Genomic DNA, 26,012 nt, shown 5'->3' on the forward strand with positions numbered 1-26,012 from the left:
CAACCCTGATTGAGTGCCGCTGCTTTCGACAACAGTTCTGCTGAGAAATCGCCCCGGTCGGCTTTCGCAGCATCGGCGATATCAAACCATCGGCCTCACTGCCTGCCCGCTCTGGACAGACAGTCTCAGCGCATCAAAAGAGCAGCCCATCGCCCTCGCCCCAGCCTGCCTTTGTCTTCTTTCCTGCGAGCTTGGCTCAGACGAGCAACCTCTCCTTCCCAATCGTCCTCCTTCCCGATGCCCCAGACATCCTCTGAGCAGACGCCGCTGTTGGCACCCCAGCAGGTATGTCGCTGTCGCCGTCGTTGCTGGACGATCACGGCGCCCGCTCCCTTCGGCTCCCTTCGGCTCCCTTCGGCTCCCTTTCGCTTCCGTTGGCCAGGGCCACCCACCTCCTGTCGATCGCCTCTGCTAATCCCCGATCCCTGGCACCGCTGTCCTCGACCACTTTGCTGGCGGTGGCATGCTGCTGTTCTTCCTCCTGGATCACCCAGAGCGTCCCCCACCATGCCGTCGACGTGCCGACCTACCGGGATGCTCACACCTCTGTCCCGAATCCATCTGTCGGCACACAGCGACCTGGCCGGGCCCCCCGGATCGTGGCCCTGGATCTGCTGCGGGGCCTGCTGATGATCTTTGAGTCGATCGATCGTAAGAATCGCTCCTTGCCGCAGGGGCGCTTGCATCCGAGCCGTCGTCTGTGGGTGGCTCGTGGATGCGTTGGGATCAGAATCACATCTCGCTCACGCTCTGTCCACACATGCTCGTCGGTGTTGATCCCAACCGCTGTTGATCCCGGCGCCATGATATGCAGACAGTCGTGAGGCCTTGACCGCCCTTCATCTTGGTAAGCCCAATCCCGCAGTCGACACTCCCACGGCCCTGGCAAGCTCTAACTGGCAAGATCTAACATCCCGTGCTGCTCGATTGCATCCTAAGCCCATGAACAGTGGTTCGAGGTCCCTCTCTATGGCACCAATGCCTACCACTTCCTGATGCGCTTCGTCACGGCCTTTTGCGCACCCGGCTTCATGATGACCATGGGTGTGAGCATCACACTCTTCACCGGCAGCCGCAAGCGGATCGGCTGGTCGGATGCCCGCATCCTTCAGCACTTTGCCATCCGCGGCTTCTTGCTGGCTCTGATCAACTTTTGGATGACGATGAGCTTCGTGGCTCCCTCGGGCAAGCCCCTCCTCTTGACGACCGTGCTCTTTGCCCTCGGCATCGACATGATCCTGGGTGCCATTGTGCTCCTGGCCGAGACCAGACTCACGAGCTATCTCTATCAACGGATCGAGAACTCGTCCCTGCCCCAGCACGACAAGGATCGCCATCAGTACCGTCTCCGACTGGCCTCGGTGCTGTTCTACCTGATCGCCGCCGTGATCCTGGCCGTTGTCATCACCGCCGTCACCCCGGTATACGATGGCGCCACGCCGCCAAAGGAGAGCGACTTTAGTTTCTGGTATCTGCTGTGGGTCCTGCCGTACACCGACATGATGGGCGATGGTGCTCGGATCGGAAGCGTCTACCCGCCGCTGGCTTGGCTCAGTGTTGTGCTCTGGGGTATCTTTGTCGGCAAGGTCATGACCGAGTTCAAGCTTGGATTCAACGACAACATCAAGTTCCACACGGTCTTGTCGGTGGTGCTCTTGGCCATCTTCTTCCCACTCCGAGCCCTTGGCGGCTTCGGAAACATCAACCCTGGCCTGGCCCACCAGCCCGGCGAGCTCCCCTGGGTAGCTTTCTTCAATCTGATCAAGTACCCTCCCGATGTGGCCTATCTGACCTGGAACTTGGGTGCAAACCACCTGTTCTTGGTGCTGTTCCTGCTCGCCACCAGTACCGAGGCTGCGGCCAACGCCCCTGGACCCTGGTCTCTCCGTGGCCTTGTCAGTCGGGTCGTTCCTTTGGACGCCTGGGAAACGATCAAGTCGCCCAACAATCCTGTGATGAGCTATGGCGTCTCGAGCTTCTTCTTCTACATCGGGCACTTCCAAGTGTTCTTCTTTGCCGCCTGGTGGATGAAGATATTCGGCATCGAGCCCTTTGCCCCGGGCCTGGAGTACTGGGTCGCTTGGGTCGCGGGCATGTGGCTCATGTTCCTCGGCTGCCGATGGTACGGCCAATTCAAGGCCAGCCAGCCCGCAGATTCGATCTTCCGCTTCTTCTAGCCCTGCCATATCATCGAGCATACCGGAAGCAGTGCCTGGCCTGTGTTTCCGAGGAAGGAAGACCCTGTGGTGTCATTTGACCGTCGCAATACACACCTTCTCGCTCGCAAACCGGTCTTTCGGAGACGACCTCCACGCAGCACCACAGTGGGCAGAGACAAGAGTGTTGATTGGCGGCGCCCTGAATCGGCTGCGACTTGCAGTGCAGAACCCCGCACGTCTCCCTGCAAGGAGGGGGAGGAAAATGGCGGGCTTGGCTGGGGCAATCCATGATAAGCCGATTGAAGCGGCCCACGTCGGCCACAGCCGATACTTTGCCTGCCTCAAGCCCAAACGGCGTTCCCATCGTCATCCCGTCAAGCCGCATCGTAACCATCACCCACGGACGGACTCAGAATGAGACTCACCACCTCAACCGTTCTCGTTTGTCTTTTGTTGGTTCTGGCCGGTGAGTGATGTGGCTGTCCAGCCAGCTCCGCCCCACAAACCCATTCCAACACCGACTCGATGAAACAGCTTACCCGTCCGGCTCGCGTGCAATTCCTCGCAGGCCCGCTCGCCGTCAGCGCCATCGTCCTGGTCGACAGCCGATGGATGGCAACGCAGCTTAACTCGGCGCAGTGGACGCTCCCGGCCGGCGCCAACTTCACCCAAGGCTTCATTGTCCAGCAATCAGGAACAGCACGCGTGAGTTACATGCGTCGAGGCTGGATGCTTGATATTCCGCGCCCAACCAGGCAAACATGGGCCACCTCGCGAGCGACTCGAGCGACTCGAGAACAGAGGAAACGGGGAGCCTCGGCTCTACTGTGCGATTTCCGCTCGAGCTGGAAGTGGCTCTGCTGACTGCCTTGACTCTAACCCCCGTGTGTCTCGCGCGCCCATCCAACTTGCAATTTTGGCCGCCGTGGCTCGGTATATCCAGTTCCTGAACATGCGGGTTGGTGTCTGGAGCCCCAGCACCTTCTCCATCGACATTAGCTTCTACACAGCAGCAGTCCCTCCGACACTGCTCTCAACGTGCTCGTATTCGAACCTGCAGTTTGGCAGCAGCAGCACTGCGGCAACAACCATTCCTCTGTGCCCCGGCTTGACTCTGACCGCCGGCCAAAGCATCACCCTTGTCCTCAGCAACCCGTCCAGCAACCTCAACTTCTGGGCTGTGCCATCGGTCCGCAGTCCCAGCTTTGTACCCGGGGTCGTTCCGGGTCCCAATGGCGGCACCACGAACATGATTTTCTGGATCGTGCAGTGAGGCCAGCATCAAGCCTCCACAATGCCAATGCGGCACTCACGTTCTCGCCAGGCTTGATGGAATTGGGCGCAGGATGCTTTTGCAAATCTCGACGCTTTTGTGAATTTCGGTGCTGTTCAAAGCAGACGACCCATACTGACTCAAACTACGATTTGCACACTGTGCATCCAAGGCTATACACTCTGCTGAATATAGCCACTACACAAAAGTCGCGACAGTACTCGTTTCATTGAATATACGCAGAGCGGCGGTGTGCTCGGTAACGATAGCGGTGCAGGCAGTGGCAGTAAATGCACCTGTTTGCGCTGTTATTTGGCTGGTGGTGACGACTCGGCGCCGTTTGGCTGGTGACGACTCGACACCGTTTGGCAGCCGAATTGACTCAACCGCATGGTCCGCACAAGTTTCCGGTGGTGCTCATGTCGTAAAGCATCTGTATTCAGCTCCAAACATCAACAGCAGCGCTCCTCTGCATCATTCAGACCGCGCTGCTTCTACCAGGCATGCATTGAGACGAAGTGCTTTCTTTCTATCGCCTGTGTCTCCAAAAACGTCTCGGGATCAGCGCGAATGGCGTCGACTGGAATCGCAGACGGCTCCTTGTGCGAACAGCAAGTACCACGGCCGAGCGACAGGCGACCGAGCTGCCGCTGCTCGAGACATCAAACCCAGCCACTCCAACGGGTCTTTGTTACAAACGACGCCCGACTCTACTCGGTCTCCTCGGCGACAGCTTCAGCAGGCGCCTCGCTTGCCGGAGCATCCACCGGCTCTTGCTCTTGCTCTTGCCCTTGCTCTTGCTCCGGCTCTGGCTCCGGCTCTGCCGCCGCTGCAGGCTCCTCTGTTCCACCGACAGCCACGTCTTCGATGTCATTTGTTTCTGAGATCACCTGTGCTGGCGCCGCTGCCTTCTGCGGGGCAGCCGATACTGTTGTGCTTTCGTACTTGAGTTCCTTTCGAATGGCATCAATGACCCCAGCGCAGGACATTTCCTTGCCGCTGACAGAATCGAATGCAAGCGCGATCCAGCGTTAGGTTCGGTTGGGCCGCTCCCGGCAGCAAGAGTGATGCACAGACACGACTGTGTGCTGTCGGATGTACCTCTGCAGCGCCTGGATAGCGCGGAATGTGTCGTCGACGGAGGTTTGATCAATGTCAGGATCCTTGTCGGCAAGGAACTGGAAGCATTCGGTGATGATATTGGCTGCGATCTTTCCGTTGTTGGCAAGCAGTTTGCATATCGACTCGATGGTGGCCGGGAGGGTCTGTGATGTCACGGTTTTTGTGAGCGCGAAACATCAGCGAAGGGCGGCCCAAGGTCAAGCACAGCACGAGCACAGCACAAGCATCACGGCATAGAATTCGGTGTAGCCCTTGGCATGGTTGGGCGTCAGTCGGGGCGGCATCATTCGAGGATCCGATACGAGGGACGATGCGAGGGACGATGCGCGCAGACGATGCCAAGGGAGCAGCAATGATAAAATGGAACATACTCCCGATGCTGAGGCGACCAATAGAAACCAAAACTTCAGCCACGGGATGCGGTCGCCTTGCCAGCCACCGACGCTGATGGAAGCAAAGCGGGATATATCAATCGAGGCTGCGCGACTCAGAGCAGGCACCAGCACAGGCAGCAGCGGGCAGGCGAGGAATGTGGGCTCGGTCGATGGGTGATGCGCAAGGCCCGTTCAATTGCCCGAGGGTGTGCACCACCAACACACGACAAGACATACGCAATGATCTCGTTCATCTGCATCTGCACGACCCCGTTGTCGTTGCAGGCGGCCTCGACCTCCTTCTTGCTCACAAGGGCTCGATCGGTGTGGGCAAACTGCAGCGGACAGTCATTCGAAAAGGGTTATCAACACGCGTCGGTTGCAACTGAGGGAGCGAGAAAATGCACACGCTCGACCCTGGAAGATGCGGGTCTGCATGGCTGTATCGAATGTGTGCTTGACGGAGGTATGCGCTAATGTGGATGGGCGTCGCTTTGGCCTGTGGTTGCCGATGGCAGGCGCCCGGTCACTCTGGCGACCAGGCAGCACGAGGCTCCGTCTCCATCAAGGCAACATACCTTTCCATAAAACGCCTCGAGCTGAAGGTCCGTCAGCTTCTTGCCGCTGCTCTGACTCTTCTGCTTTGCCAACCGGCCGAAATACTCGGCCGAACTCGCGATGATATCCGCAGGCTGGGTCTTGATGATGTGTTTGGCGTAGTTCTTGAGGATCTCGGGCAGATCAGGCGGGATCTTGATTTGCTCGGCGCAGTAGAGAGAGTCGTTCATTGCTGTAGCAGAGAAAGGAGGGGTGGCCGGCGGGAGCGCTGAGGTTTGTGGTGCAGTCTTATGCTTGCTCTCTTGTTCGCAAGACGTTCTGGCTTTGCTGAGAAGGTAAGTAATGTGGCAGTCGCGTCGGCTCTGGACTCGACGCCGTTTCTTGGTAAGTGCCAGTCGAGTCTGAGAGGAGAGGCCCTGCCGAAGCGGCTATGGAGCCGCACTTGGATTGCCGGGAGCACCAGCCGGCCCGAGCGGGGCCAGTGCATGTGATGGCAACCTCCGCCCAAAGAGGGAGACAATCCCAGGGCTGCATATCCCTGGCCAGACTCACGGCGAAGGAGGCTTGGCGAGAGTGATCGCAGGAAGCTCAAATGGCGATGGTCATTTTATTCTGTACCGTCTTGCTCGATGCATACCATTCCACATTGCACCGAGAATGGGACCGGGGTAGAAGAGTACTCAAAAGCGCCATCTGAGTGAGTATCATGGAAACAAACCAAACGCGCAGAAGCATCTGTTCAGTGAGCCAGAGCCACGATCGAAAGCGCAAGAGCCGCCAACAGCTCTGCGACAGCGATGGGGCGCCGGCCCGAGTCCGAGGTGGGTGGCTGCGTTGCAATCAAGTTGGTCTTGTTTCCGGACGCATTGCTCTGGGATGCCGAAGGCGGAGCCGGAGGCTGTTGGGAGGTGGAGGTGGCTACCTGGCGAATCTGGGCCGTGGCAATCAGCTGGTTGACGGGATCCACGGCAAAGATTCTCAGCTCTGTGAAGTCAGAGAACGAGGCTTGGGAGCCAGGCTGGCTTCGCAGGGTGAAGACTGGAGAGTCAAGGTTTCCGACTTGCTGGATAACCTGGTCGTCCGAGACAGTGATTGCGACGCTGGAGCCGGGAGAGCCGCCGTACCACAAGACTTGTCCTGGAGGCGAGCCATAGAATGTAAAATTGTGGACAACAAACTAGGGGAGAACAGGAGAACTGAACAGTCAGTGGTGTATGCCTGTCAAAGACACTGGTATGGGTCCCATATCACTTGCGTTTGAAGCACTATGCATCGTTCTAGTGCATTATCCCTCTGGCCTCGGTGTCTCATGATGAACCAATGTGCCGGCCAAAGCGCATGTCCACTTACCGTGCATCCTGTCAAGACTTGAACGTTACCATTGATAGTGATTGGGACGTTGGGGTTCGAGACCCAGGTTGTAGATTGCTGAACGAGCGGGGCATTCTGGATGATATCGGATGGTATTTGGTTGGGGTCGCAAACCGATGCAGCGACGCCGGTGAGGGATGCACCGAGGGCCAGGGCCGAGTAGAGAGCGAGCTTCATTTGTAGCAAAGCGATTCTGGTGGGATGAAAGGATTTGATTTGCGCTCGAGTGAGGGTCGGGACAGGCTGGAGGATGAGTCGGACTATTTATTCGTACAGGAGGGCTGTGCCCCCAGCGACGATCGAAAATCCATGGTAGAAATGGCTCCGCCGTGTGTGTACTCAACTTTGTTCATGCTGCTTGCAATGACTCTTTGCAATGACTCTTGCTCCTGCTCTTGTTTTGCTGAGCTTGCAGCACTGGACGAGTCGCCGCGAGCGCGGGAAGCTTCAAACCGCCAACGCCAATGCCAGCGAATCAAGCCCAATCGGGTGTGTTTGATTGCGTCCCGTCGGTGGGAGGAGTTGACGACGCTTCGAAGCAACCCACCAACTTTCCTCGTAGCAGAGTAGCCGTGGCCTCCCTCCTTCTGCAGCAACCCAGCGACAGCAACACAAGCTCCAGCTCGAGCGGCGCAGGACAGTCGACACAACCGAACGCAGTCATGGCTGCAAAACAGACATTTGGCTCGCCGCTTACTTCGGGACCCGAGCCTGACCTCAGGAAATGGGCCGAGCACAGTTTGGTTCTCCAGCAGCGGGGAAACCACATCCTCAACGCGCTTCACAGCGCCAAGCAGATCATTACCGACTTTGCAGCAAGCGGCGACACCAGCGAGGCATCCAAGGCGGCGACGGCAGGCACGCCCAAAATGCTTCTGTTCAGCGACCCGGCGATCAGCTCCATGGGCAAGCTGGCCATCAAAAAATGGGGCGACCAAGTGATGACGGATATGGCCAAGGTACTCACTGCTCCAGGTTCCCACGCCAGAGCATGCACTCCCCTGCCCGTTTTTCTTACGGCGCTTTGGTGCGGCATAGAACCCAGCGATGAAACTAATCTGCGCTCTCGAATCGAATCGAATTGAACAGGCCCCGGCATCGAGCCAGCTCCAGGCCTTGCATCGCGAGGTGATCCAGGAGCTATCGCCTTTCTACGAACTCGTCGCCAGCACCGCTGAGTTTGGCGAGACGGCCCTCACACTGATCAACCAGACCCTGAATCTCGTGGCGGTACTGTCGATTCTTTTGATTTCTTGGTTTCGCACGCTGACAGTGCGCTTCCTGGGTTTGCGCTGCCTCCCTCTGCCCTGAGTTGCTCCCGCACACATTCTTATCGCTGCCTCGACGCGCAATCTGCACTTTCAGATCGAAGGAAGTGCAGAAATATCGAACCAGCTACTGGAGCTCGTGCTGGTCTATTCATCCGTCATATATATGGTGTGCGGCTTTGGCCCTGAGCGCAAGTCTATTGCAGCGTGCTACGCTCGAGCGTACTCGTGTGCGAACGGAGGCACAGAGCCAAACTGGCCGAGGTAACCCCACCAATGCATAGCGTATCGGCATGGGGATGCGGTGTTGTGGCTCGTCCAAGTACTCTTCTGCGTCAAGTGCGTATCTCACAAGCTATATCTCACGCCGCATCACTAATCGCTGTGACCACAGAGTATACAAGTTTCTGGCCAGTTGCGAAAAGGGCCCGCTGTATCAGATCCAGGAGTCGCTGTCGCTGGTCTCGTCCAACCTGGCAGCCATGATCAGTCAGATGAAGGGCGAGGTAGAGTCGCGCATTTGCCGAACAGCCGAGGAGTTTCGAAAGTTTGGCGACCTCAGCATGACGCCGGAGAGCGATGGAATCAAAGCCGCTCCGCCGTCCGAGCAGGTATGTGTCGGTCCGTGGCCATGAGCGAGGGCCGGCCTCAGATGATCTCGCAACGAAAGGCGCCAAGCGCGGTTGAATGGCTTTGACGCTGTCGGTCGAGGGGAGTATGCCTCTCACTCACCAATTACTTGCCATTCATCTCTTACGCACTCAACGCCAACAGCACATCCACGGCCTGACGTTCATGGGCCGCAAATATGCCATCATAGTTGTGGGATGTCTGGCTTGCATGCCCGAGATCATCCCGCGGCAGCCGGCCTGTGCCGAGTTGCTCAAATCAGCGCTGAGTTTCGGCGCCTTTGTTCGACTGGTCCGCAACGAGGTAGCGTCGCGGCGTCGCTGCTTGCAAATGGGAGACATGAATGCGGCATTTGGTGCAGGCGGCCGTGGTGTTGACAGTCAAAGCGATTGTCGGAGTCGTTGTTTCGGCACATCCATGGCTCTGGACGAAGCGCCTCTGACATTCTGTTTTGTGGCGATATATCCCTGCGATAATTGACGTAGACACTCAACATCGCGGCCGAGTTTGAGCAGTCCGCCAAGCTCAACTCCAAAGTCGGCAAGCTCAAAGTCAATGTCACCGAGGTCCTCGCGGCCGGGGGTTCTTCGGCATCTGCAGGATACCACGCCTTCCATCGTGAGAGGCGGGAATATCTCCGAAATCAAATACAGCAGATGATCTATCTGAGCGATGACAAGCAGCTGTTCTGCTCCAAGTTTGAGGTTGGTGGGCGTTGGACGCTTCGATGCCGCACGCTGGGCCAGACACGGATTCGCAACACGGAGCTGCTGTCCGCCAGATTATGGAGAGTGCGGCGGTATGTCACAGGATGACTATAAGACTACCTCGAATGATGGCATGGGATTACTGTAGCACTAATCATCGCTGCGGCCGTTTGTCACGCATCATCGATTCACAATCTGCAGCTCATTTCAGGCGCCATTGGGTTTGCACGAGATGAGATTTTGTGGTACTTTGACCACTTTGACCGCGAAATAAACGAAAAAAAGAGATCAAAGAAGGAGGGCCGGACGCTCGACCTCAATGTCGTCACGTTGATTTCTCTGGTCAAGGAGCTATCCATCAAAGTAGCCAGCTATCGGACAGGTAAACACCGGCGGGCGTGAAGTGGACTGGACACCCGCCATGACTAAAGCAGCAAGGCTGATGGATTCAACCACGTTGGGCATCGGCAATCGGATATGTGATGCGCATTCATCTCGCTCCATGGATCGTGCTTTGCACTGACGACTCCTTTCCTGCCTTCGATTGATGTGTGTGTCTTGCCCGTCCCTATGCCCTTTCATCGGTGGGCCTCTCGACAGCTATCCAGCGGTATTTTTCCAACCAAATAGTGCAGTACCACATGCCTCGATCTCTCGCGCTCATCGAAGCGGCGCTCGGCAGCCACGAAATGCCCGAGACGGAGCTTTCGGTGAAGCTGCTAAGCGCCATACGGAATGCGATCCAACAGTTTGGGCCCGACAGCTTGGTGGAAATGGCCAAAACCGGTCGTTTGAAGGTATGCGATTGGATTCAGCCGATTCAAGTTGCGTTTCTTCAAACGGCGACTAATGCCTCGTCTTGCAAATCTGGATCATGGTCCTGCAGTCCCTCCGGATAGATTGGCTCCGGTTCCAGTTGGCGTTGATGCTCCCACAGTCTCTGGCCATTGTGCCAAACTGGACGGACCTGAGCAACGTCCTGTCAAACCTATGCGAGAAAACCAACTGGCTGGACGAATTTGACGCACAAATCGAAAAGCTCGCCAATCTGCGCGAGCTCTACTACTATCGAGCTGCCCTCGGCGAGCACATGCGCGACATTCTCGAGAACTCCGTCGAGCACATTCGGTTCCTGGGGCACGTTGGCGGACTCACCTCCGATTTCATGAGCAACATTTCTCAGTTCTGGACTGCCGAGGTAGGTGCATCCCGCACACATCTGCATACCGCCGGCATAGGACTGACGCATCTCTCGTACACGCGGCATAAATGATTGAAGAACAAGCAAATCGTGAGCGAGCTTGAGGGATACGCAAACGATATATGCTCTCAAATCGGGCAGAATGGCGCAGCCGCGGTCCATGATATCGGACAGCACTTTGCCGTGCTGTCTGGACAGGTGCGGATGCCAATTGTCGGTCATACAATCGAATACAAAGGCGCTGGCTGCGGGGCCCAGAGTCAGTCGCACTTCGCATCTGCTCACAGTTTGTATCTGATACTATTGGACTGCCACACGCAGGCAAGCCCAAATGGATCTCTTCGTTCGTCCATCTCCAAGTCGAAGAAGAGCCCGACCAAGAAGGGTGCTCTCGAAGAAAAGTATCTAAAGCCCGGTATGGAGAGCCACATGAAGCTGGACATGGATCCACTTATCCAACGGTAAGGTGATCCTTGATCGGAGACGACCGTATGAATGTTTGAGGCGTGGCGTGGTGCAAGTGTACACAGACAAACCGATGGCCATTCTTTGAGCGTGCGTTTGGGTCACCAACGCTCCATCCGGTTCAAGAATCCACACAGCCAAGCAAGCTGTTCAAAACGCAACCCTCGCTCTATCAAAGCTTCCAAAAGTGCAGATTCTGAGTGTCGAGTACCTTCCCGTGGAATATTTGATAGAGTACTTTGCCAACTACTTCAAAACGTAAGTAGGGCGCGAGCCAGTGCAGCATGATGATTCGAATGGAGCGGGGGCGGGAGCTGGTCCGCGTGCAGCATGGGCTGATATAGTGCATACGCTCTGTTCAAGGTATGTGAACACGGACCTCGTCAGGCCACAAGAGTCGGCAGCATCCAGTGTCCCGGCAAGCAACATTGAGGATCTGATCGCAAAGGAGGTGAAGCGACCCAGTGTGGCACTGGCAGAGCTCAAGGGATATGTGTCAGGAATCGCGACGCTGAATGGGCTCGGTGAGTTGCGCAAGTGTTACCGGCGGCCTGATTGAAATGAAGGGTATTGTACTGGAAGTGGCAGCTAGATTGGAAGTGGCGATCCGACTGATACTGGCAGTCGCTCAACGGAACTGGTTGTGCCCTGTCGAGTGCAAGCAATCCAAATGCTCATCGAGCCCTGCCCGACAGTTTCAGCGAACCTGACATCGATCCTCAAGGACGTGCTGGTGGCCCAAACAGACAAGCAGCTGTGAGTTCAATACTGCGGCTTTGGCAAGGGCTCCGTAACTCATTGCGTTGGGGGGGGGCCGTTTTCCATGCTCACGAATCTTCCTTCTCAGGTGCAATTCGTTTATGGATACCCTGGGTGACTCGACTGGCAAGGACAAGGCCGTGAGGCAGCGACGAGCGACCACTGATCCTCCTCCGCTGGCGGTATCATATGTGAGCTGGCACGTATCGCAATACCTTGCCGAGCTAATCTTCGGAAAGGAGAAACGCCGATTCACAGTCGCGGCTCATGAAGGCGATGGTGTAGACAAACTGTCGCCTCAATGATGTTCATGCATGCAGATCAAGATGCGACTCGTCCCTAGAAACCCAACTCATCTGTCGCACCTATAATACTGACACGTCCATCTTCAGGTATACGGAGTTGCTTACATTTCAAGTTCTGAACAACACGGCCATCTATTCAAACTCGAGACGGGCATTCATTAGCCGAACAACGGCCCCGTGGCAGCTGGAGGAATTCACCGACACCAACGGTACCGATCGTCCTTGTCCATCGCAAGCATGAGTGGGCACTGGAGCGATGCGCCGCTGGCAAAGTGGACAGCAACGAGCCTGCACAGGCCACACGAGCATGTGCATCCGTCCTCATACTTGTTGCGATTCGTGGACACCTTTGCAGAACTCGAGGCGTTGTGTAGACTCATCGGTGCACAAGGCATCCAGTTCATGATGGAGCGTCTAAACGGTGCCCTGAATCATCTGTCGTCGTACGTCAAGGTGAGCACCGACTGGATTCCATGCTGGGTCAAACATTTGCATCGAGGCGTCGTCACTATCGCCGGATCCAGCGCATAGTCGCACTGACCACATGGCCCGTGATGCAGGATGCGATTGCCCAAAACTCGGATATGCTCGAGAAGCTTCGCGATTGCTGGAACGACGACCCAAAGATATTCGAAGCGCTGAAGAAAACAAAGGGTGAGATTCCAGAGAAGCCAAGCTGGACTCTGAAGGCGACTGAGCCTCGATTGCCCATGCAACAAACAGCACTGCTAACGATCATATGTCGTGCTTGCCCCAGGCGCCAAAGAACATCTCTCCAAATCGATTCTTCTTGGCATGTTGATGGAGTTTCGAGCCTTGTTGGCGCAAGCATGTTTGTCTGTGAGTCATCGATAGTTCATAGGTCAGGGGGAAGTTGAGAAGTCCCTGAGCAATGCCGCCGGAGAGAGTACAGTTGGGCGAAGTCGCATAACGACGGCGTTTGAGATGCGATTGCGTTTGTCGGCAGGGCACAGACGATATGGATACTTGTGCTGATTTGCATCATCCCAGGTGTTTGACGAAAGTCATCCGGACATCGCGCAGCTCGTCACGGCCATCCACAGCTCGTATCCGCCCAACTACAACCGAGACTCGCTCTACACGGTGAGCGCCCCCCTTCGCCATCGGCAGTTGCAAGTGGCGGAATGATCAATCGGCCATGCCCAGCATCGAGTCGGTGGGCTTGGTGGCGTGCTTTTGACTGAAACCTACCATCGCATGCGACTGTCCACACACCGCCGGACAGAACATGGACGCTGCGGCCAACCAGATCGGCTTGCTGGACTCCATCGACCAGGGCATGATTCAGTGCCTGAAGCCGCTTTGTGGTGAGCGTCTTGGCGCTCCTCCGACCGAGCCGCTTGATGCAACTGTCTGGTCGGCTTGCATGCTCACCTGCTGTCCACGGCTCCTTCTGATTGACCCCTTGTCATTCCAAACGCAGACAAGGCAACAACCGACGGCCCCATCTGGAACCTGCTTCCGTCCTTCTTCATGTATTTGTTCTGGAACCTGACACTTGACGAAAACTCGAGCTACAATTCGGTGCTTGACGGTATGGCCCATCGATCTCGCTCGCGCTTGGAAAGCGAGTCAGGGATGACCCTGTCTTTGCTCAAGCAGACAAAGCATACACCGGCCTTAGAGCTATCGACCCCACGTTAATGCAACCGCGGTTGCTGACTATTGCCGCTCCTGCGATCCCACATGCGCATCCGCCGCCACCACAACACACGTGTGTGCTTGCAGCCCTGGAAAATAACGGCCACTGCCTGAAAACGGTCTTTCTCAACCTATCGACCTGCACCCAAATGCTTCTGATGAAGGGTCCATCCGAGAGAATCCGCAGTCTCCACCGCGAGTTTCTGGAGGTAATGCCGCTGCTCCATTTGCGGTCGTCGATGGTGATGTCGATGTCGATGACGAGGGTGATGTTGATGGCGAGGGTGGTATTTCCCACGGCTCAGATGACCTCGACGCTGTTGATGCGCATCAAGCCCAAGCCGAACGACAAGGAATACAAAAACATCGATCCTGTCCTGATGCTCCTCAAACAGGTGCGATGACGGAATGCCTCTGCGCGCTCCCCTTGCGATCTGGTTGCATCTTCCCGGCCGATCAACATTCCGTTGCTCCTACTGATCCCATGCCTTTGTTTCTTGACCGCTGTTCTAGACGGCGCGGGATTCCAAGTTCGTGTCCAGAGCGCAGCTTGAAAGCATCATTCCCCATCCGCTGCTGCAGCTGGTCACGAATGAGCTGTATCGCCGCAAGAACGGCAATGGCGGTACTATCGGCAGGGTTGGCGGACTTGGAAGCGGCAATGCCCTCGATGACGATTAGAGAATCAGAAACGGCTCGAGAGCGACATGTGAATGAGCCGCTATTCTAAACTACATGCAATGTAGCAACGAAACGATAGACCCGGATCCGCGGGGTCAACGAACGGCACCGTTACTCAGGTGCAAGCGAACTAGTCAGACTTTGCATACTGGGTGTGCTCTCCAGCTCCCTTTTTGCTTCGGGTTGATATGTAAACGGGCATTTGTTTCATCGTGCGAATCGTGCCCCGAATGGTATCATTGGGAAGCCAAAACCCCAGAATCCAGCACCGCGAACGCAGACGAATCGAGCAAATCGAAACCACACGACGGACAAGCACCTCCAACCAAGAAAATGAGGACCAGATGAGCCAATGATGACGGAAGAGCGGGAGAGCGAAAGGAAGGGACGGGAGGCACCAAATGAGGGAGATGAGGCCGTGAATGGTTCGAGATTGACTGAACGAAAGGCAGGGAATGTGTCGACCAGACCAGGGTCTTGTTCCTTCAGCTGAGCAGGGCCTATGATTTTGACGAAGACGTTGCCTTGGATATCATGAGGCCGATGGCGAACAGGAACACGATTGTGAGCAGGAACACGGCGAGGAAAAACGAGCGGTTGTTGGGGGCCGTTACGACGGCCTTCATGCGGTTGAAAGACTGCTTGACTTGGGTGAGATTGGATTCGATGCCCGAGCCCTACAGTACAGGAGCGTGAGCAAACGGGTGGTGCATTGAACGACGAGCAGACAAGAGGGCGAAGGCAGCGGGCAAAGCTGAGAGGCCGTTGGTGCAATCGGCGACGGATCGACAACAGCAATCCCCGTGTTCAAGCTTGCGGTCTCAGTGCGATACGATGGAAGCAGCCTGAGCACGGCTTACAATGCTGGAAAGTAAGCTGGGATGGTCGGGAACCGCATTTGGGTGAGCGGCGCTCGTTTATACAGGATAGAGCAGCAGACGGCCCGACGAAGCCAGCGGCACTCGAGACACATTAACGGCACAGCGACCGGGCCGAATCGAAGCGCACCTGTCCTGTCGATTCATTTCGTCGTGAATGTCAATGGTAACCTGCAGCAGCGATATTCAGAGAGTCAGGAGCACGAATGGCACCGGGTCCGGGGCTGCTGTCGAGGATGTGCTTCCAGGGCATGCAGTCCAAAGCTCATATCGAGGGCGTGGAGTGCGCCGGTTGCAACTTGGAGGGAAAGGCGCTATCTCAGGCTGTGTCGAAAGTGCAGAGGAGGGGGGAGAGGATCGAAAAAAGGAGCCGTACCCCTCTCAAGGCCGAGATTTGTCCAAAGAGCCGATTTACGCTGGCATCGTTATCCGATTCGAGCAGCGAGAGCTGCTGTTCTTCCTCGAGGGCACGCTGACGGTCGGCCGCGGAGCCGCTTCCAGATCTCCAGGCGCAAGCGATTTGCCGAGCGAGCAAGTGGAAAACAAGGGTGTTGATGAACGAGGGTTAGCTCACAGCCGGCGATGGAGCGAGGACAGATGGGATGTACTGGAGGCATCGAAGGACGGGGACTGCAAGTCGGGATTGAGCAAATCGACAAGGCCGTGAGCAGAGAAGGCGGTATCGCACAGATGATCCTCACCTGAACGCCATGAATGAAGAGGAAGGAGATCAGCCTGTGGTGTGGAGCTATCGGCAACTGAACAGCAGATGTGATGCAGTAGCGATGCGATGGCGATGGCGATGCGATGGCGATGGCGATGGGGGCGAGAGTGAAGCGATGTGCTGGAAGCAGCCAGACGGCAAGACAACCAACGAACGCGGTGGCAGTGCCCTTCCAGGGATTTGTGCAAGGGCCAATCGGCCATTGGGCTGGAGAAAAGGAGATGCGCTCACACCCAAGAAGATCCAGGACTGCCAACCATGGTGCGTCGGCCGGCCGTCCATCGTGTGAAGCGATTCATATATTCAAAGCCGAGCCACATGTGCTCGGACACAGTGCCAAGCGACGATTCTCAAGGCGAACCAACGGCAGCCCTGCTCATCCTGCGGTGTTCTGGGACTATCGTGTGCCTGAATCGATATCTGTGACGAAGGCCATTTGCTCATGGCCAGTCCCCGCCTCCTTGACATCCCACATCCGCACCCATTCATTCATTCATTCATTCATTCATTCATTCATTCATTTCGACAATCCTGTTATATTCATTTTCTCAATTCTTTTCTGATTTTTTTTTTTTGTTGTTGTTGTTTTTGTTGTTTTGTTGTTTTTTGTTTCTATACATGCGATGATGGCAAGAGGAGCGAACGGCGAGCGGACAAGGAGAGAGGGGCGGTAGCGCACCGTTAAAGATTTGCCGCAGCAATCTGCCAAAAGGAAGCAGCAGCGACGAGCGCGCCGGAAAGAAACATGAAAAATACCCAGAGCCACGAGGGGATGGGGGCGAGAGGAATGGCAGCCCGTTTGTTTGACTGAAGCTGCATACAAAAACATTGCCAAAGGTCCGACAAGGTTGCGGAGCCGGGGTTGCAGAGAGACGATGGGCCATAGGTTGAGTGGATATGCACAGAGTAACTCCAAAAAAACTGATAATAGGGAGCGAAAAGTACAAGAGAGGAAGAGGATGGCATTACCACCACCACTGCCCACCGGGGGGAGGAGAAGTTGGGCCAGACAAAGATTGGCCCGAGGTGCAAGAGGCAATGATGAGGAGCGGTGAAAACCACACTTGCGACATGGGAAGGCAGGGTGGCAGATATCAAGGTCCTCATGGAGAAGAAGGGAGTCGACCGCGGACAGAGGAGCGCAGGGATGATGCTCTTGAGAGCAGGACTGGAGGGCACTGGCAAAGCGTCCACGATGGGAGGGGACACCGACAGTACAACAGAAACGGGCAGCGAAGCAACATCGAAACGATCGCGAGGGCGACGACTGCGAAAAAACAGAAAGCGAGAGAGACGAGCAGACAGCGAGCGGTGACGCGGAGTTGGAGAGCCGAGGGGCTGGGAAAGCCGGAGGACTCAAATCGCATGTCGCACGCGACGAAAGCATAAAAAATGTGTGGAGTGGGGGGGGGGTACAGCTTGGAGGACGAGAGGGAGAGAGAGAGAGAAAGCAAGCAGCTAACGGAGTACAGAGCGAAAGCGGGAGCAGCGCGGACCAGAAGCGCCGGGGCCGCAACCCATACGATCGAGGGAATAAATAACGACGAGAGGAAGCAGGGCTGATTGTGGATCATGCGAGAGACAGCAGCATCCACCAGCCGGGATCCTGGTACAAATACAGAGGGGGGGGTCACATTCAGGGCACCGGGAGGGGGCCTGAGCAAGCTCAGAGTCAAAAACAGAGATGCACCAAATTCAACGGCACGCTCAGAAACACCCATAATCAAGGCATCGACAGTGGTTCGAAGCGCGTTCTAAATAAGCAGACAAAAAGGAAAAGGAAAGAATGAAAGAAACCAACTGGCAGAGCAGATGCATTGTCGATCGAACAACGAGGGAGCGCGGAGTCGATTGTACCTGCATCTGTCTGCACCGCAACTCGCGCTTGGCTTGCGGGTCAAACCACCGGGGCCGAAGCGAACAAGCCAGAGAGGAAACGACGGGCGAGTCGACGCGGGGGACTTGGGGAAGACAGAGACTCTTCGCCAGAGGAGCGGGAGCGGGAGTGTTGCGGCATTAGCGCGCCTCGTACTTTTCCAGCACAGCCTCCAGCTCGTCGAGATCGACGTCGTCGGCGTCAAGACGCATGACTTCCGAGTAGAAAGCCTTGAGGGAGTCGCCGACCAGGATGGAGCTGCGTTGCGAGACGGTATTCGAGAGCTCTGGAGCACGAGGACCCGCAAAGTCAGCGGCGCTCTTGAGGGCGTGCTGGAAGGAGGTCTGTCCAGCATTCGCGCTCGAGGCCTGGGGCCTGGGCAGCTTGGAGTCGGTGCGCTTGATGACCATGGAGCTGGCACGCTTGGTCACAGGTCTTGGCGGACGCAGCCGCGGGATAGGCAGCTGCGGGCCCTTGGAAGTGCTTGGGCTGCCTGAGCTCTTGAAGAAGGACTGGAAGGGCACGAGGATGCGCGGCGACGATGCCGAGTTTGGGGATGTGGGTGAGGCAAGCGGCGAGGGCGAGGACGTGGGCGAGGTGTTCTTGTTGCGAATGTGGATGCTCAGGGACGGATAGCGGCGGGAGGACGGTGGGGACGGCTGCTCAGGCGAAACCGATGGGGAGGGCGGGGGCTTGAGCCATGTGTTCTTGGCGAAGGATTTTGATGACTTTGGCGAGGCCGGCGGGGACGGCGAGGGCGGAGGAACCAGCGACTCGACGCTGGCGAGGTTGCTGGGCTGGCGTAGATTGCGAAGGGGAGACTTTGACTGCGAATGAAGCGAGTTGGAGCTTGGACGTTTGAGGGCCCATAGCAGGTTGTGGGCGCGTTTGAGGAAGTTGTGGGAGGAGGAGGAGGCCGAGGAGGTCGAGTGCAGCGACGGAGAAGGGGACGCCTTCCAGAGGCTGGAGCGGCGACGCAGGGACGAGGAAGGGTCCTGGGAAGCGTCTGTCATTGCGATGCAGACGAGGAAGGAGGAATTGGCAAGGAGAAGGACTTGGGGAAGCGGGTTTGGGAAAAGGACTCGGGAAGAGTGTGGATTTGGTGATTGCGGGAGCCGGGTTGCTGGGAATGCAACAGGTAACCAAGGAGCTGTGACGACAGAGGGACCGATGCGGCGATGGCAGACCAGGGACGACGCAGGACAGACCGGGGGCAGGCAGGGTCGTTGGGGGGGGGATCAGTGCGTCTGGAGGAGCAATGTTCGCGACGAGCAGATATGAGAACCAAAGGCCGAAACGGGGCCGGCGGAAACGGAAGGACGGATTTTGGGTAGCGAGGGCGAGACCAGGCTCGGTCTGGGGCGAGAGCGGGCGAGGGCGGCCGCCAGCCAATAAATAGGCGCTTGGCGAGGCGCCCGCGCAGCGAGAGCGACAAGGGTGGTGGGGGAGCAATGTGCGTTGTTGCTGTGTGAGCTGTGTGGTGGGTGACGTTGATTGGGTGTGGGACTGGGCGTGGGACAGCATGTGCACAGTCGATCCAGCTGTCGGCCGCACTGTTCTGTGGGCCATTGGCTCTGCGGGGCCGCTCCCGACCAAGCTGTCCCACGGGCTTGTGCGCCAGAACCATTTTCTGTGCGGCTGTTGTGCGACTCTGCCGTCCAATCAGCGCGCATGCCGCAGCCGCGCCTTGTATTGCTCAGCCAGCCAATCCCGACGCGAGACACAGAGCCGCAGCACGCCGGTTCGAGCCCCCGTCGATCCGGCTGCAGACGAGAAGGCGGCGGCCCGTGCGCAGCAGCGGCGCGGGCGCGGCGAGGGCAGAGAAAAAAGGAAAGGGCGTGGGCGGCATGGGCCGCAGCGAGGGGGCGTCTGGCCGCTGTGATGTGATGTAGTGTGATGTGATGTGATGTGATGTGATGTGATGTGATGTGATGATGTGATGCGATGTTCTGTCCTGGTCGACAGCCAAGAGCAGCACGTTCGCGAGTGCGTGGTGCTGCGCATGGGAGCCAGCTCAAGCGCACCCGATCCAGCCGGCCAGCTGCTGGCTAGCCTGGCCCCGTGCACCCAACCCCGCGGCGGCGGAGCACAGCGTGCGCCACACCCACTGGGCGGAATAACGCTGCCGCAGCACGCGCCGATTGGCTGCACCAGACAAGGAAAACGGAAAAGACGGCGCGCCAAGGGTGCGATTCCGGTGGCGCAAGGGATGACGTAAGTGGCGGTGAGCGGATGCGCAGCGGAGTGGCGGACGGCTGTGCGCGTGTGACAGAGTTGCAGTGTGCTGCATTGTATTGCAGTGGCACGGTCCCACCGCCGCACAGACGCGCGCGTGCCACACGTACACAGACAGTACACCCGCGGCACGAGACTCCCTGCGCCGCCGCGCCGCCGTGTGACCCTGTGCGGCCCTGTGCCGCGCGGCTGGCCCTTGCCTGCGACCCGACCTTGTGTGGCGGTCGCTGTGTGCCGTGGGCCGGCGCGTTGTCCCCGGCGCACTCGCTGCCGGACGCTGCCACACCCCGGCCACACCCGTCGCGGCTGCCCCACTGTTCCACCTGCCCATTGCAGATCGCAGGCGATTGATATCAGGCAAAGCGCTCCTGGGGGTGTGGGTGGAGGACGAGTGTATCGATATGGCATCGATATGGCATCGATGTGTGCGTCGAATAGACATCAGACCGACATCAGAGCGACATCAGACCGACATTAGCATCGCCAGACATCCCAGCCATCCCCAAGCCCACACGAAACACCCGCACGATTGCGCAATCTGCAGGATCGCACAGTCTCGGGTCCGCAGCGCACAAGCCCGTGGCGCCCCAGTGGCGGCTCTTGCGGGCACCCAGCCGCCACGCCGTCCTCACACGGCCCCGGCGCCAGGACCCCACGGTTCCTCCCTGGGTGGCTGGCGGTGGGTTTCTGCTGCGGGTGAAGGCTGTCTGCGCCGGTGGAGGGGCCTGGCGCTGATGCAGTGGGCGACTCGGCGACCGATGGATATCTGCTTTCGACAAGTGCACTATCTGCCTGAACAAGCACTGGTGTATGTGCACTTGACGAAACAGCACCCCCCGTCTCCAATGCACCAGCGAAACGTGAGCCTCCCCACCGGCCGGGCCGTCTCGCATGCCCAAGCGCATGCACATGTGCCTGTTTTGGTTGGGTTGTGTTTGGTTTGCTCTGGCTGCGGTGGCCGTCTCGAGTTGCATACCCGTCCATCTCGAATCGCATGCCTCGGCCATACCAGTTGGCCATCACCAGCCCGCCAGACCAGTCGGCCAGACCAGTACCGGCCCTCTCCGAGCACCGCATCTCTTTCCTTCCTTCGAAACCGCCGCTCTTCGCCCTCAAATACCATACCACCACCACCACCGCGCGGCTCGCCGCTCTGTCCGTCTGTGGCGGCCTCTCGGCGCTCCGTTGCTCTCGGCGCCCGCCGTGGCTCGTCCTGGCTCTTTCCCGTTTGCCTGCCAGCATTGCCCTGCCGCCTCTTGTCGGCTGCTCCCCCCTCCTCCTGTGGCGGCGGCCTTTGCCGGAGCCAGTTGCCACCGAGCAAGCGCCCTTGCTGGTGCTTGTGGCGGCCCGTGGCAGCCGGATGGACTGCGACCGCCGGCTGCCCTTGCTGGGCCTTGCTGGACCTTGCTCGGCCTTGCTCGCCCGTGCCTGTCCTTGCCGGCCGGCCTCTGCCACTGCATTCCCCTCCACCAGAGCACGCCGCTCTTAATCTTTGTCAGCTCTGTGACCTCTGTAGCCTCGTCGCCCTTGTCGCCGCCCTCCCCCTTCCTGCTCGTCTGCCCTTTGGCCGCTCTTGTCGGCAAGTCCCATCCGCCTTGATGTTTCCCACACCCGCGTCCGTCCGCGTCTCGGCTCAGCTGCAGAGTGGCCTTGGCGCTCCCACACCCGAATTAGACCGCGCTCGCTATACACCAACGCCGCCAACACAACTTTTTGTCCCCTTCTTCGATTCCAGCCGCGGCCATTCTTCTGTCCCGGCTGCTGCCATTGCTGCTCGTTGTGTGGCTGCTGCTGTTGGCGCTCGTGCAGGTCGTTAGCCAATATAGCCGCCGCCCTTTCGGATCTTTTGACTGCATCGTGAGCTTATCCGAGCTCGGATTTGCTGTCGCTGCACTCGCACTTGCACTCGCACTTGCATTCACTTGCACTCGCTTGCATTCACTTGCATTCACTTGCATTCGCCCGCATCGCTTGCTGTTGCGTGTTCCCCCTCCGGCCAGGGCGCTGTTTCAGCTTGCCATCCCCCACCCCGTATTCCTGACCCGCCTCGCTGCACTTGGCCCTGCAGGTCAAATTCCTTGGTCTCGTCCTTTTTTCCCATTCGTACTCTCTTACTCGTCTTCTCCCCCCCCCAAGCACAGCAACGTGGTCCTGGGCCTCCTCCCTTCCTCATCTTGCGGCTCGTCTCCCCACCAGTCCGCCATTCCACGACCTCGTCTGTCCTGTTCACATCGTCTTCTCCTGGGCCTTTCCCATCTCACGGCCCTCGACGAGCCCCTCTCCCATCCCACAACTCCCGGACATCTGATCCTCCCGCTCCTCATCGTAGCCCTCTCTCTCAATGGTCTCGATCCATCAACTTCTCTCACCCGAGGAGGCCCCGCCCACCGTCACGGCCAAGCCTGCGAGCTCGGTTGCCTCTGGCTCTGCTCCCGGTACTGCCGGTGCCAGCACCGATGCTGTCCATCACCACTACTCTCTGCCGCCGCCTCCCTCACCAATCTTCACAGCCTTGCCCTCGGCGACACACACTCCTGAGCCTCATACCTCGACGGCGCTCTCGCCGCTGTCCTTCAACGACACCAGCAGCCACACCGGCAGCTTCCATCTGTCCACCACCACCGCCTCATCGCCTGCCATGGGCACCCGTTCCGGCCCCGCCGATCGCCTGAGCAGGGCTGAGACCTTCCCGAGATGCAACCTCGAGCGCGGCCCGATGGAGTACGAGTTCCAACCCTCGGCACACTCGCCTGTTCGAGTCCAGCCCAAGGCCGAGACCTTTCCGCGCATGAACAATGCCTACCGCCCGGCTTCGTCCATCTACGAGCTTCGTCCCCCCTCGCCGCTGTCGATTCCGTCGCCTCCGAGTTACCAGTCGCCCGTCCCCCATCTCCGGGACGTCACCGACCGGTTTTCCGAATCGCTCCATCTCGGCCGATCCCTCCCGCCGCCGTCGCTGCCGCCCATCCGTCCGCACGGCAACAGCGACCTGTCGCGGTCTTCTTCTCCGGCCGATCCCCGCCTGCATGCCGAGTCGTACCCGTCGGTCCCGTCGCAGTTCGTTCCCGACGATGCCCACCATTACTCGCGCTTTGTCTTGCCTCATCCGTCGTCACTGCCGACTCACCATCCAACCTCCCGCTCCGTCCCCGATGTCTCGGCTGCCAGCCCTTCGGCCATGTTCCCGCCATCTTCGCATCCGTCGTCGCATCCGTCGTCGCATCCGTCGTCGCCGCTGGCCAGGGACCCCGAGTATCCTTCTTCCCAGTTCCCGGCCGAAGTCTCCTATCCGGCCTTGCCCAGGAAGCGGGCCAGCCAGATCTACGCCACACCGCCACAGCCACCGCCGCCACAGCCACATCCCGACCCGTCCCATGTTCATCACCACCAGCATCCCCGGTCGCACTTTTCGCCGTATCCGCCTCCCTCGGCGCTTCCTGCTCACGGCAGCTACACCCAGAGTTCCGCGCACCATGCTCCAAGCCCAAGCAGCACGCACGGACTCCCGCCGCTGATCATTGCTCGACACCACGACTCGGCCTCCGCTGGTACCTCTGGCGCTTCTCCGTACGATCAATCCCCCCATCACCCCCATCAACACCCGTCAGCGCACCCGCACCACCACCACGGCAGCCATCACCACCATCACCACCACCCCGAGTTGTCCCATCCTGGCTTGGCCAGCTTCCATCTGAGCCAATCCCGAACCCGCCACCACCCGTACCTGGGGGCGCTTTCACCCGGAGGCCATGCCCACCCGAGCTCGCCTTCGTACGAGACCCTGGCCAGGGCGTCGGCATCAACCGTTACTTCTCCCATCGGCGCGACCCTGCCGCGCGACGCAGGCTCGCTCCGATCGCCGGGCTACCAATCTCCAAGCGATTCGTACTTCCCGACCCTGGGCCGCTACACCAGCAGCACCACCGCCACCACCCCGACCGGCACTCCAAACAACAGCAACCCGCCCTCGCGCACCACCTCGGAAGCTGGCGAGCATGAACATGAGCACGAGCACGAGCACGAGCACGAGCATGAACATGGCTACGACCATTCCGAGTCCGAGGACAGTCCAAACGGCCACGAAGCTGGTGCGCATGGGCCAAAGGGCAGTGCCCCAGAAGGCGGATACCCATGCCACCTGTGCAATCGCACTTTCCAGCGCGCCTGTGAGTATCCGCAGCCGCGCCTCTAATATGTCGAATTGCCGCACTTTTTCTCCGGGCTGCCGTGTGTGCTGGTGCTGTCTGGTCTGCTTTGGGAGAGTGTTTTAGCCCCGAGGCACGATGGCAGCTGGGAATCGACAATTCGATCGAGGCAGTACGGCATCAACGCTCTCCGTCATGGCGACCGCATGGCTGCGACGGAGCCTTTCCTATTGGGATACGACTGGGGCGATCAACCCTTTGGCCACCGGCATCTCGACTGCGGCAACGACAGTGCGTCCATAGCGACGATGCACGCCACCCATACAAGAACGATCTATCCATATATGCCTGTTTCGAAGCGTCCTCTGCGACTCCACAGCTACGACAGCTTGCGATGGCCTCACGAGACATGCGGCGGCATCCATCGATGGCGGCCCGAATGGCGACACGGGCAGCCTCGTTTCCTTCCGGAACACTTGTCTCGATTCTGACGCTTTGATCCAACATGACCACCCCTCCCTCAGACAACCTCAAGTCACATCTGAGATCTCATGAAGTCAACAAGGTCTACGAATGCACGGCGCCCAACTGTACCGCCAAGTACGTTTGATGCAGCGCTGGGCTTGATGGATTGATCGGTCAATTGACAGCTGTGGTTTTGGTGGGACCGTGTGGCATACCCCCTCGCTCCATCGAATGAGTGGATACAAATCTGACCAAGCCTACATCTCCATACCTTTGCTGTCCTTGGACGCACGCTGCTATCGCTATCAATCGAACATCGAAACCAACAAATGCAACGACACACCTTCAACGACACACCTTCAACGACACACCCTCCTTCAGATTCGCCCGGAGCCACGACCTTACCCGCCACATCCAAACTCATACCAGAGAGCGACCTCATGTCTGTCCCCGCTGCCATCGCCAGTTTGCTCGCCGTGATGCGCTGCGCCGCCACGAGCGAGTCGATGCCCAGGGCGGAAAACACTGCGCCGCCGAAGGACGTCCTCCCAAGCGAGGACGTGGCCCGCAACTCTTCCCCGTTGTTGGGAGTCGCAAGCGCGAGTTTGCTGCTGCCAAAGCAGCTGCCATGGCCGCTGCTGCTACTGCTGCCGCGAGCGCCCCCACATCTGCCACTGCCTCAGACCACACCCCGACCTCCAGCTCGCCCTCCACCACCATCACGACCGGATTCACCAAGTACCCCGAGTCCGGAACGGGTCCCGCCAAAATGATTGCCATCGCCACCAAGCCACAGTTCCCGGAATCGGCCTCTGCCACGACAGCCCCGGTCTCGAGCTATGGTGCTCCTCCGTCTGGAATGGAAACCAAGGCCGTAGCTGAGCCGGTGTCGTCGATGGACTCGGATGGAGGCAACTATGGCCACAATTGAGTTGGACACTCGGCCTCTTCGTGGAGTCGTCCACCTCGTCTCCCTCCCCCTGTCTCCCTCGATCTTTCCTTTCCTTCCTCTTTCTTTCCCCCATCCCCCATCCCCATCCCCCATTCTCCTCTCCTCTACGCTTCTCCTCTTTCTCCATAACTAGAGCTTGGCAGATATGCCTCCTTTTTGAATCAATCGCGGTAAGTACGGCGTTATGTCAGCAACCACCCAG

At 58.3% G+C, this 26,012-nt stretch overlaps 10 protein-coding genes across 10 annotated transcripts; 4 read left to right on the plus strand and 6 right to left on the minus strand.

Moving 5' to 3' along the window:
- The first annotated feature begins 661 nt into the window (after nt 1-661).
- On the plus strand, nt 662-2,312 carry BJ171DRAFT_275633 (uncharacterized protein). Its single transcript, XM_053106833.1, has 2 exons — nt 662-847; nt 940-2,312. The coding sequence occupies exon 2, from the start codon at nt 996-998 to the stop codon at nt 2,175-2,177; it is 1,182 nt and encodes a 393-aa protein (XP_052969521.1). The 5' UTR covers nt 662-847; nt 940-995; the 3' UTR covers nt 2,178-2,312.
- Nucleotides 2,313-2,323: 11 nt separating this feature from the next.
- On the plus strand, nt 2,324-3,619 carry BJ171DRAFT_492754 (uncharacterized protein). Its single transcript, XM_053109838.1, has 3 exons — nt 2,324-2,625; nt 2,728-2,864; nt 3,103-3,619. Exons 1-3 carry the CDS (start codon nt 2,574-2,576, stop codon nt 3,430-3,432), a joined length of 519 nt encoding a protein of 172 aa, XP_052969522.1. The 5' UTR covers nt 2,324-2,573; the 3' UTR covers nt 3,433-3,619.
- Nucleotides 3,620-3,849: 230 nt separating this feature from the next.
- Nucleotides 3,850-5,737, minus strand: BJ171DRAFT_492758 (uncharacterized protein). The gene is made up of 5 exons (XM_053109839.1): nt 5,507-5,737; nt 5,166-5,263; nt 4,926-4,998; nt 4,534-4,697; nt 3,850-4,431 (listed from the first exon to the last, which is right to left on the minus strand). The coding sequence occupies exons 1-5, from the start codon at nt 5,714-5,716 to the stop codon at nt 4,143-4,145; spliced, it is 834 nt and encodes a 277-aa protein (XP_052969523.1). The 5' UTR covers nt 5,717-5,737; the 3' UTR covers nt 3,850-4,142.
- Nucleotides 5,738-6,063: 326 nt separating this feature from the next.
- Nucleotides 6,064-7,034, minus strand: BJ171DRAFT_565781 (uncharacterized protein; the record flags this gene model as incomplete). Its single annotated transcript, XM_053113369.1, has 2 exons — nt 6,064-6,663; nt 6,837-7,034. 2 exons carry the CDS (start codon nt 7,032-7,034, stop codon nt 6,226-6,228), a joined length of 636 nt encoding a protein of 211 aa, XP_052969524.1. The 3' UTR covers nt 6,064-6,225.
- A 485-nt stretch (nt 7,035-7,519) lies between these two features.
- BJ171DRAFT_638125 (Nck-associated protein 1) lies at nt 7,520-14,535 on the plus strand (the record flags this gene model as incomplete). The annotated part of the gene is made up of 24 exons (XM_053115732.1): nt 7,520-7,816; nt 7,947-8,087; nt 8,223-8,389; nt 8,520-8,736; nt 8,900-9,058; nt 9,241-9,459; nt 9,664-9,844; nt 10,093-10,259; nt 10,349-10,660; nt 10,742-10,861; nt 10,985-11,124; nt 11,255-11,386; nt 11,492-11,652; nt 11,824-11,884; nt 12,280-12,401; nt 12,548-12,645; nt 12,753-12,846; nt 12,950-13,032; nt 13,204-13,296; nt 13,439-13,520; nt 13,637-13,747; nt 13,942-14,063; nt 14,160-14,249; nt 14,368-14,535. The coding sequence occupies 24 exons, from the start codon at nt 7,520-7,522 to the stop codon at nt 14,533-14,535; spliced, it is 3,537 nt and encodes a 1,178-aa protein (XP_052969525.1).
- A 500-nt stretch (nt 14,536-15,035) lies between these two features.
- On the minus strand, nt 15,036-16,030 carry BJ171DRAFT_578567 (uncharacterized protein; the record flags this gene model as incomplete). The annotated part of the gene is made up of 5 exons (XM_053113892.1): nt 15,036-15,212; nt 15,396-15,411; nt 15,544-15,584; nt 15,790-15,885; nt 16,022-16,030. The coding sequence occupies 5 exons, from the start codon at nt 16,028-16,030 to the stop codon at nt 15,036-15,038; spliced, it is 339 nt and encodes a 112-aa protein (XP_052969526.1).
- A 585-nt stretch (nt 16,031-16,615) lies between these two features.
- BJ171DRAFT_275777 (uncharacterized protein) lies at nt 16,616-17,787 on the minus strand. The gene has a single exon (XM_053106835.1). The coding sequence runs from the start codon at nt 17,522-17,524 to the stop codon at nt 16,655-16,657; it is 870 nt and encodes a 289-aa protein (XP_052969527.1). The 5' UTR covers nt 17,525-17,787; the 3' UTR covers nt 16,616-16,654.
- Nucleotides 17,788-18,153: 366 nt separating this feature from the next.
- BJ171DRAFT_578568 (uncharacterized protein) lies at nt 18,154-19,026 on the minus strand (the record flags this gene model as incomplete). Its single annotated transcript, XM_053113893.1, has 1 exon — nt 18,154-19,026. The coding sequence occupies one exon, from the start codon at nt 19,024-19,026 to the stop codon at nt 18,154-18,156; it is 873 nt and encodes a 290-aa protein (XP_052969528.1).
- A 683-nt stretch (nt 19,027-19,709) lies between these two features.
- BJ171DRAFT_472345 (uncharacterized protein) lies at nt 19,710-21,490 on the minus strand (the record flags this gene model as incomplete). The annotated part of the gene is made up of 4 exons (XM_053108653.1): nt 19,710-19,889; nt 20,359-20,571; nt 20,801-21,014; nt 21,225-21,490. The coding sequence occupies 4 exons, from the start codon at nt 21,488-21,490 to the stop codon at nt 19,710-19,712; spliced, it is 873 nt and encodes a 290-aa protein (XP_052969529.1).
- A 3,678-nt stretch (nt 21,491-25,168) lies between these two features.
- On the plus strand, nt 25,169-25,387 carry BJ171DRAFT_408263 (uncharacterized protein; the record flags this gene model as incomplete). The annotated part of the gene is made up of 1 exon (XM_053107261.1): nt 25,169-25,387. A coding segment is annotated over one exon (219 nt), but the record flags the coding sequence as incomplete, so codon positions are not given.
- Between the last annotated feature and the right edge of the window lie 625 nt (nt 25,388-26,012).

The sequence above is a fragment of the Polychytrium aggregatum genome (genome assembly GCF_025602895.1).
Source record: "Polychytrium aggregatum strain JEL109 chromosome Unknown BJ171scaffold_7, whole genome shotgun sequence".
Taxonomy (NCBI): domain Eukaryota; kingdom Fungi; phylum Chytridiomycota; class Chytridiomycetes; order Polychytriales; genus Polychytrium; species Polychytrium aggregatum.

Coding starts and splice junctions, on each gene's coding strand:
- BJ171DRAFT_275777 (XM_053106835.1), bottom strand. CDS start 17,524: ATGCTTTCGTCGCGTGCGACATGCGATTTGAGTCCTCCGGCTTTCCCA.
- BJ171DRAFT_275633 (XM_053106833.1), top strand. CDS start 996: ATGCGCTTCGTCACGGCCTTTTGCGCACCCGGCTTCATGATGACCATG.
- BJ171DRAFT_492754 (XM_053109838.1), top strand. CDS start 2,574: ATGAGACTCACCACCTCAACCGTTCTCGTTTGTCTTTTGTTGGTTCTG. Junction 2,626..2,727: donor TCTTTTGTTGGTTCTGGCCG/GTGAGTGATGTG, acceptor AATTCCTCGCAG/GCCCGCTCGCCGTCAGCGCC. Junction 2,865..3,102: donor AGCAATCAGGAACAGCACGC/GTGAGTTACATG, acceptor CGGTATATCCAG/TTCCTGAACATGCGGGTTGG.
- BJ171DRAFT_492758 (XM_053109839.1), bottom strand. CDS start 5,716: ATGAACGACTCTCTCTACTGCGCCGAGCAAATCAAGATCCCGCCTGAT. Junction 5,264..5,506: donor TCGAGGCGTTTTATGGAAAG/GTATGTTGCCTT, acceptor TGTCCGCTGCAG/TTTGCCCACACCGATCGAGC. Junction 4,698..4,925: donor TGGTCGCCTCAGCATCGGGA/GTATGTTCCATT, acceptor GTGACATCACAG/ACCCTCCCGGCCACCATCGA.